General features: G+C 37.7%; 1 protein-coding gene across 12 annotated transcripts in view; it reads right to left on the bottom strand.

The window, feature by feature from the left end:
* EBF3 (EBF transcription factor 3) overlaps nucleotides 1-10000 on the bottom strand; it is a 132334-nt gene that overhangs the window by 39911 nt on the left and 82423 nt on the right. For 6 of the 12 annotated variants that reach the window (XM_029911336.1, XM_024213285.1, XM_024213282.1 and 3 more), the window contains exons 7-8: nucleotides 5309-5390; nucleotides 2187-2304 (exon numbers count right to left, since the gene is read on the bottom strand). In XM_029911336.1, coding sequence (XP_029767196.1) covers nucleotides 2187-2304; nucleotides 5309-5390 — 200 coding nt within the window. Of the gene's footprint in view, nucleotides 1-2159; nucleotides 2305-5308; nucleotides 5391-10000 lie in introns of all 12 variants that reach the window. The other 6 variants (XM_029911334.1, XM_024213280.1, XM_029911333.1 and 3 more) reach the window with 1 other exon arrangement.

Raw genomic sequence — 10000 nt, forward strand, 5'->3', positions numbered from 1 at the left:
TATTAAAAATATTGGGGCCTGCTCCTCCTCCAACTGAAATCCTTGAGAGTTTTGTGATTGATTTCAATGGGAGCAGGATTAGCCATTGATTCATATTTCCAGTAGATGATACTGTTTAATTAAATAGGAAGGGAGAACCTGATTAGGAAAGGTACTGAGAACCCGTGGGCTCCCACTGATTTCAACTGGAGTTGTGAGTGCTCAGCATTTCCAAAAATCAGGCTCAGAATCTATTGTAACCCTTTATCATATCAGAGTGTGTTTTGGCTCATTGCTATTGTTTTACAGGAGTGTCTTCTTTCAGTCAGCTGATTACTACAATTGCTTTTAGATGCAGAATTTTAAAGTAGACAAGAATGATGGACCAAATCCTGATCGCCTTTGAATAGGTCAGCTAACTTCAGTAAAAGGAGTAATGCAAACTCAAGGGAGTGAGGCAAACAAGATTTGGCCCAATGTCTTTAATATTTAAATAAAACAAATCAATTATGATATTCCACAAAGCTGCTATTGGTTAATGGAGTTTATGTAAATTTTTCATAGTATATAAAAATGGCCTTTATTTTTCTAACTGTGATATTTTCTGCTTAGAGTCAAATACTTTTTATACAGCTTACAAAAATAAATACTTGTATTTTGCTAGAATCATAATAGCTCATTAGAAGAGGCTGAATTTGGACCTAGACTAAAACCTAACACCACAGGGCTGAGCATGCTTACTTGAACCTATAATGTTGCTAGTTCTCTCTCTCTGGGGAAGTAAAGGACTAGGGAAGAGGATTCAACCTTCTTAATTGTGAACCTCATTAGTGATGGTTGCTAGGCAAAATACACACCTACCTTCAGTGCATATGAAAGAGATAAACAATACGTCATAGACTATAATGACTCTTGTGCTCAGGGCGACCTTTAATTATTATATTTTTGTTCTCTTATACCTTAGTTATTAATGCAGAAAAACAAATTAGGTTTTTTGTGGACCACAGCAGATTCATAAATTGTTTTCCATTTTTTGATGTCTAAATCATATTTCATTCCGATAATCATTGCTTGCTTCATTCATTTTTCTGTGTGTGCATCTGTATGTATTATATGGAACATAAACACATAACCTTAATATATGAGAATTGTTATAACAGCAGCTTAGCATTGCCAGTTGTTACTTTAAATGATTTAATTGTACAGTTGTAAAGGGCATGATCCTGCCGACACGTATGCATATTTGTAACTGTTCACCTGAGTAGTCCCATTGAAGTCAATGTGTTTGCAGGATCAGCCCCTCAGTCTGTACTGCAGTGTAAAAAAAAGCACGTTTTTGGAAAGTTTTAATCTTCAAGCAATTCAAAATATATTTGATAATTAACCATTTTATTGTATAAGAAAGTGCATTACTTAATAGTAATTATCCAGGTTTTTGTGAGGGGATGTTATGGTACGTAAAAAGTGACATTTGCATATAGATATGTCTTTTGGTCATTTACTTTATGTGAGAGTGTATGTATGTGTATGGATGTGCAAGATTCAGAGGTTGATGGGCTGCAAAAATAAAGTATTTCAGAGTTTAGGGATTGTTGGGGACACTTTCCACTGTTCTTTTCCCCAAAAATTACTTTATTTGAGCAGATCAGGCAAGAAGTTAATCAACTAGAAGAAAAACATGTTATACTGTTTTTCTCATACAAAAATTCTACTGCTTTAATCTGTAGCAGTAGGGCCCAGCAACAGGAAATTGACCTCACAGTAAATTCCTTACAGATTTGGTCATGTTTTTACCATCCATTTAAACTTGCATACATAACCTGAGACTGTACCTCTGGATCGAGGATTATGACAAGCCAAAATAAAATAAAATAAAATTAAACAGCAAGAAAAAGCTGCAAGCAAAACAAGGCTTTTAAACAAACAAACAAAAAAGAATAAAAGGGGATGAAAAATTGGTTGTGACTGCAGAACTTTATGGACTAAATAAAGGAAAGGAAGTCAAAAGCAAATCAGGAGGGCTGTATTTTGTTTGACATGGAGTCAGAAATACTAACGGGCTGTTTGATCAATGTGAAGAGAGAAGAAATCATGTAAAAGTAAATGTAGTAGTGTATCAACATAAAATATGGTGCAAAAAAGCATTGCAAATAAAAAAAGACATGTAAATGTGTGCCTACCATTTTCCAGATAAGAAGGGGCCGTACCTTCTGAGGGGTCAAGGCGGCGAGCCCGCCTTCCATGTTTGGAATTGTTGTGTACAAACATGTTGTCTGAGACAGCCAGAACGTGGCCATCCACATTGACTGTTGTTGATACAACAACCTGAAAAAGAAAACAAATACATTTTAAAAAACTGCAGATTTTTAGAAATTTATATGTTGTAGACAAGTCCATTACTTTCTGCTTTAAATAGATATAATCATAGTTAACTTTTTTTTTTTTTGGCTAACACTGGTGAATTTTTAAATCTCAATTGTTTCTCTTCAAAACCTGCTGCACTAATTAGAGTTTAATCTCCTATTATCCTAACAAATGAATTCAATTCAGGGAAATATTCTTCTAGCCATTAGTTTCAGAATCACCCCTCTAGCCACTCATTTTAAAAGCTGCTGTTTTGATTGATCTGTTGATATATTGATTAGATAGTTTATCTAATTAAAAATTGTTCACTTGAGACTGTCTCCAAATGAAGGGTTCTGAGGATTCCAAATCAGAAAAAAAAAAAGCTTAATAAATCAGAAACCCTTGTAACTCCCCATTCCTCTTCAGTAAATGATCTCCAGGTCAGTTTTACAATTACATTTAATGTCTGATAATGAACTTTTTTGCATCTGAAAAGACTGAGTTGAATATGAATAGTGAAAGTGTTTTCAATCCATGAAAAGTATCCCTTCTCAAGTTCATTTGGATGGTGATTGACCCTGGTATGTCAATGGAATTTCCTCCTTTATTTTTGAGTGAAAGGCTCCTATTCTTGTGTCCAGGTTCAGAGTCCGGCCATAGAAGAGATGATGGATAGGGCCTTCTTTGGCTTCCAGCTGCTTCTTAGTAGAAATTGGAAAAGGAACATAACCAAAATGCACAACCTTGCTGACAAAAACACCTACACAATCGATTTGTGAAATTCATCCCGAAATGATACCCCATAATACACAAGTGAAAGAGGAAATAGAAGCATTTTGTTTGAAGGTTTGTGTGTGTGTGTTTGTGATGTGGCTCCGTAGGTTGATTTTCTTTCCAAAATACTTTGAATACCTCAGATATAAGTTTAAGTTTAATTTCAGTTCTCCACCATGGTCATTGTGGGTTGGGGTCCAGATTTTCTGACTGAAGGAATCACTGTAGTATTTTCAGTATAGTTAAGATTAGAAGAGTTTTCTGAAACAATGGCAGAGTTGGGTCAATATTAGCCATGCCTCATCCAACCATACTAGTGATGATGGTAAAAACTAGTACACAAACTTGCCAGACATTTACTTTTTGTTTGGTTTGCTCTGGATGTAAAATCTCAGTGAAAAATGACATTCAGAATACTTACAGTCCATATATACAGATATATAATGAATGAGAAATCAGGAGAGTAAGAACTACGCTGTAACTCCTTCCCCTTTTGCACATAGTGGGCGCAAGGCATCTGATGTAAATTCTTTCCTATTTTTGTGTTTTGGAGGCAGCCATTTGTATCACCCATTGGACCAGCCTGAAGGTAGTTCTGTAGAAATATGCTGTGCTTCTGCATGCACTCTCCTCCACAGAGACTGTATCACTGCTCCTCAACATCCATTGTGGGGAGTCCTGAAGCTGCACCTTAACACAGATATCCTATGTTGCAATCCTATTGCCATGTCACTGGGCTATCTGCTTTTCACTTTTAATGAGCTAAGTGCGACTTAAAGAAATAACCTGCAGACTATGCAAAGCAGATAAAATGTGATTCTCAGCAAAGAATAATTTTTATTTATTTTTTTTAGATTCCTAGGCCATGATATATTGAAAGACAGGGGAAGGTGTATATAAAAAAAAGACAACTATCTTTGCTCTGTCATCTATATATAGGTCAGTCACCAAGGGAAAATAGTGTAGTTCAGCAAAAGAAAGTAGACATACTATGTTGTTTTATTGGCTCATTCCTGCAGTGCACCTAAAGAAAGGTGCTGAGATAGTGAAACCAGTTGAAAATATTGTTCAAGACCTGACATTCTGTTAAGTCCAGTTAAACCTTCTGAGAGGCAGGGAGATTAACTAAAGAGACCTGGGGAAGTCTTTCTAGTGACTACTGGCTCCTTTGTCAACCACAAGATCACTCATGACTGATGCTTCATTTAGTCATCGGTGAGACAAAGAGGACATTTCCACTCATTCCAGGTTTGACCTTCTGCTCTGTTCAGATGGATCAATATCACCAATGCCCTGTGAAGCTGAGATTCATGAAAAATGGAGGTTTGGCTGGATTGTTTTGAAGAAACATTTTTTTCCAGCTACAGAGCTGTACTGTTGGCTGGCTCAAGCATTCTGGCTTCACCAGTAGGTTGGCTGTGTGTGAAAACAGATGTCACATGCCTTCCTATAAGCTTTAACCACAAGTTGTGCTTCTCAGAAAAAGTTCTGAACATCTCAATGCCTAGGTTATTAATTGCAAATATGAATCATGTTGAAAGTAATTTGAAGTAAAAATCATGTATTTCTTAATAACCATTTCCAATCAGCCAAAATTTGGGGGAAATTATTTTCAGCAACTGTCCAGTCAGATACCCTTCTGTAGTGGTTATGATTCACCACAGGATATTTCAATAGGTGTAGGGAGAAATTCAAGTATTAAAATAATTTGATTCTAAAACAGTTGGAATAAACATATGTGGGCTGTACCACAACTATCAGAGTTATATCTGAATGTGAAAACTAGAACGGTGATCCAAAATTCATTGAATACCATGGCTGCTTTTCTAATATCTAATACTTAGCTGGTGCTACTCATCATACATGTGTAAAAACTTCTCTACTGCTCTTAGCAACCCAGTAACACAGTAAAGATTTTAATATGAGAAAAAACAACAGCAATATTTTCACTGGTGATTCCCACTTGCTTCAGAACAATCCATCATGGTCTGCTCGTGAACTTGACAACTCCTAAGAACATGCATTTAAAGTAGGCAAATATTTTTAAAAGTTTTATATATCATTTTTAAAAGGTATACAGTTCTGAAACTAACTGTATTAAATAAAAAAGACAACACTCTTTCAGAAAAAAATATAATGGTATTTATGGTATTTGGAATTTATGAATTAATCTTGAATATATCCTTATTTCTTTTTTAAAACTCTGTACCTGGAATCTTCGCATATCTCGTGGGTTGCCTGCATTCTTCAAACAGTTCTGATTGCACTTGAGAAAAAACTTTAGAAAGAATCTAAAAATACAAAATTGAAGTTTGTTAGGGATATCAAAAGAGAAAAATGTGTAATAAATTCTTAAATAAGTAAACCTTACAGAATATTGGGAAGGACATCTTACTTTCTTATTGATTACTGTACTGGTCTTTAAGAACTAGAAAAGATCACTGCTGTAATCAGAACACCATATCCATGGCAACATGCGCTTCAATTTTTACATCTTCAACACTTGAAAATGTAATGACTCTGGGCCAGATCCTCAGGACCTGTAAATTGGTGTAGCACAATTGACTTCAATGATTCAATCACATCAATGATGGTGATTTATACTAGCTGAGGATCTGCCCCCCCCTTTTTTTTCTGAACGTGTTTTATGTTTTCACAGCTTATATTAGCACTAATGACCTCCGAGTTGGAAATTTCCTGTCAATTAATGATCAGTCTCGTTAAGGACTCTTGGCTTTGCCTCTGGTTGAAGACTTCTCTGGCTGCTCAAAAGAGGTATGATCCAGCTCCCATTGACTTCAGTGGGATTTGCATTGGGCTTAAATGTCAGGAAAAGTCATTCCCCTTGGTCATTATTGTTAAAGTACAACGGAACACTGAGTATTAAGTCCTGCACTCTGACTGGTCACTATAATGACCTTAAAACTGTAAAAAAAAGAGTGACCATGCCCAGGGCAATATGTAGTCCAGCTTCTAAACTATTCAGCATATTAAAAAATAATTGTATAGGGTTAAACTGTGCCATTTAGTCACCTTCCTGCGCTGTGGGCTGTGTAGAGCAGGATTGCTCAGGGGGAACTCTGAGAGGTAAAATGTTTCCTAGGGCAAACAACTGTATGGAAAGGTGGGAAAAGAGGAAAGAAACAATTTGTGACACCCTTATAATGAATCAAGCATATACTCTCATTCCACCTCCATGCAGTTTTTGGGGCAGCAAAGTTATGGTTCCACCTACTTCCCTTCCTTCCTTGTTTTCAGCAAGTTTCTCTGGGAAGCAGGTAGCCGCTTTGGAGCAGCTCCTGCATAGACCTCACACAGGCTGTCCAAGGTGAGGGAAAACCCCTTCCCTAGTACAGAGGCTTAAAGGCTGACCACAACCTAGCCCTTACTATTTTCTTAACATTGTGATATTTTCATAGTTTATAACAGCAAAACATCTTCTCTGGTGGTCAAGTAAACATATTTTTAATATTGAGCTTAACAGGATCTTTAGGAATTTTATTCAGAATACAAAAAATTATTATTTATTAATGTTACTCTTAATTATAAAGTATCCGTCACCATAGTACCTGGATACTCTTTAGATAAATGTTCAAGTGCAAGTAATATCCCTGTTAAGAGCTTAGCTGTCCACTCTTTCCTCCTTTAGAACTTCAAACCTGAAGGGTCAGACTCCAGTTGATAAAACATGTGCCTGAAGCTGTACCGTTGTCATGTCATGTGTGAACCCCTGGGCTGTGGCAATAACTGGATGGGAGAACTCTAAGGAATACTCAGGTACTGTAGAAAGGGTGTTGGTAATTCAGTAGTTAGAACTCTTGCCAGTTGCCTCTGAGTTAATCCTGAACAAAAGCCTCAGTATGTTGTTAGTGGGCACTGTACTGCTGAAGAAGCCATCTCTCCGATGAGACATATAAATGGGATAATCTCTAGAGCTGGTTAGCAAATTTTCAACAGTAAATGGGAATTTTGACATTAAATGGAAGAGAAATTTTGCTAAATCCCCTCTCCCTCCATTTTCCAGTCTGCTCTAGCACTGATTCCTTGTACTCACTAAAGATTCTATATTACTGAAGAAGGAGTATTAAACCTTTTTTCCCAGCCAAATTTCAGCACGTGTAATTACATTGTGCCTAAAGCAATCCCTGCTGCAATTTCAATTGGATATTGTATTCTTCACTTCCTCTCCTGAATTCTTGTGTAGTGTTGTGGTGAACAACTGCTGGCTTTCACCCCAGAGGTGGCTACATTTCAATGGTAGTTGATATGATCTCTATGGTCTAGCTTCTCAGCTGAACTAATATTTGCTGGGCATAGATGTGGTGGTGGTGGGGGAAGCTATAATGAATGGCTGCAGTTCCCTGAGCCTGAAGCTGGCTGCATGTAGGGGCTGCTCTAAAGTACTCTGCCTGGCTATGGTACCCAGGGGCTAGAGAACAGTCAGAGCATAATAGTGGTCTGGTCACATCCTATCCCCCCTTCCAAGTCCCCTACTATATGGACAGCTGTGTGGAGTGGCATAGGATCCAGTAAAACTGGCTCCACCTCAGCTGGGCACGCCCCACATTGGGAAAATTACTGTCTAGGGCAGTGGTTTTCAATCTGTGGTCTGTGGACCCCTGGAGGTCTGTAAACTATGTCTAAGGAGTCTGCAAAAGGTGACTATGAAAATAAAGTTTCAGATCCCAGAAAAGACATTCTGTTTTTCTGATCAATCAAAAATATGTGAATACCCCCACCTATAAGTCAAAACCCAGAAGTGTTGTCATTACCATAGAAGCCCACAGTTTAGCGCCTTTCTCACGCTGCATCAAATGCCATGCTGAGCATGTGCAACATCTATAGTTGAATTCTGTGCAGTTAGTTTTCAGGCTAAGACTTTTATGGGAGGGTTCCGTGGACCACAGGTTGAATTTCCAAAGTGGTCCGCACCTCTATTTGAAATTTTTTAGATGTCCGCAAATGAAAAAAAGGTTGAAAACCACTGGTCTAGGGAGATGTCAGCTTAACATCCTCTTAGTGCCACAAAGGAGTCAGACTGAAAAGGAGAATCTGATCCTGTTTTCCAATGTCAAATGGGTGTTGTGAGGCTTATTGAATTAAAGCTTGTAAATTACTTTGAAATCCTCAGTTGAAAGGTGCTCCAGAAGTGCAAAGTATTATTATTTATTAATTACATGTGAATTTTTTTACACTGAAGAATTGTTTCTATGGGGAACCCATGTACATCTACAAAAGTATATTAAGCAATCTTTTACTGAACAAATGAATCGAATATTTACTCAGTGGTTTGGGTAGAAAGCCAAGCTTGTCTGAACCATAAACATTCAAGTCCACCCGAACAAACCTGAACGCTGAGCTAAATTCAGAAGAAACAGCACTGGGATGCAACATAACCAATGTTTGTATCTCAGCTTTATGGTGGGACTGCATGACTCAAATGACAGTTTGTAACTGTAGCTCAGAAGAGCCCTGGGAGCTCAGGTGGCATAAGAGAAGAACTTCAAGGGAAAGTGACACAAGGACAAGAAAAACCCTGTTCCCAGGGAGGCCATTCCCTTAGCTCAGTGCAGAGGAGAAAGCTGCCTACTTTCCCTTGGCTGGCCAACAAGAATCCTGCATCCTAGCAGGCAGTCCCTAGAGCAGAGAGGATAGAGCTGGCTGCTTTTCCACAGAAAAAGCCTTATACTCTTGGGAACCGAATCCTGGAGTCGGGAAAAAGTAGGATACTGGCTTTGGGTTCATGTTAAGGTAGTTTTTCAAACTTTGTTGCTATCAGTAGAACGAGAACACAGACTTCTCTGGTTTTGTCTGTCCCTGTGTTGTATTCTGCAATTTAGGTAATTTATGTACACACATTACACATTTGAATGTATTTAATCTTTTGGAATATCCTTCCTAAACATCCTCAATTGGAAACTGCTCCTAAAAAAATACTGAAGTAAGGAAAAACAGTATTTCTTGGTGATTTCCCTTTTCTTTGATTTTCTTCCTACTGCTAAAGAAAGGTCTGATACCCTCTTAATTAAAATGTATTACCTACCATAAGGCTTCACTATTTTAAGATAAAATTTACATCTTTTATTAACTCACCTCACCTATACACTTAGCTCACAATGCCTCTTAACACCCATCTGCCATCAGCATACAGTAAGTCACTTGATATTCCACCCACCAATTTTTCCTAACAACCACTGTGCAATTAAACTCAACACGTTCTGTTGCGAGGTAAATTAGGCACACCTGCGGCCAGACTTCATTTGAACTGCATCAGAAAAGGACCTAACAAGGTGAGAGCATACCACAAAGTTATAGTCCTGTCAAGCAATTAGGTTTTCACTTCTGGGACATCCGCACAGTGCAATTATGCTACACATTACAACCTGGCTAATCTTCTGAACAAATGTCATGTCTCAGAGAAGCTAGTAAAAGCAGTTCATCTGCAAATGTGTCTGCTCTTAAGCCTCCACCTTATGCACATAACAATCTACAGGAGCTTTTTTTTTTCTTGTGATATAAAAAATTTCTTTTCCATAGGAGATTTTTAAAACACTGTAAATGCCTTTTCAGCCATTTTATCCATTTTTTAACCTATATGAGAATAGATGTTGAAGAAGATTTACTAGCTAGAGTTTTGTACTTGAATTTTAACAATGGGTGAGCTAGCAAACCTTTAGCATTACTAGCATGACTGGTGGCTTTGGTCTGGTTCGACTCAAACCAATTTGTGGCTAAAAGTAATGTGCACTGTGGAAAGTTGTATTAACATTACTCCTTGGAACCATCGTTCTTAAAAGTATATCTCTGATAATTTGTAAGGACTCAAACCAGGAAACCGTGCTCATGCAAGGGTTCCTCAATGCGCTCTAATTTGATAGTATTTGTACTTAAAACATTGGGC

The sequence above is a fragment of the Terrapene carolina genome, unplaced genomic scaffold (assembly GCF_002925995.2).
Source record: "Terrapene carolina triunguis isolate 2854851 unplaced genomic scaffold, T_m_triunguis-2.0 Scaffold95, whole genome shotgun sequence".
NCBI lineage: Eukaryota > Metazoa > Chordata > Testudines > Emydidae > Terrapene > Terrapene triunguis.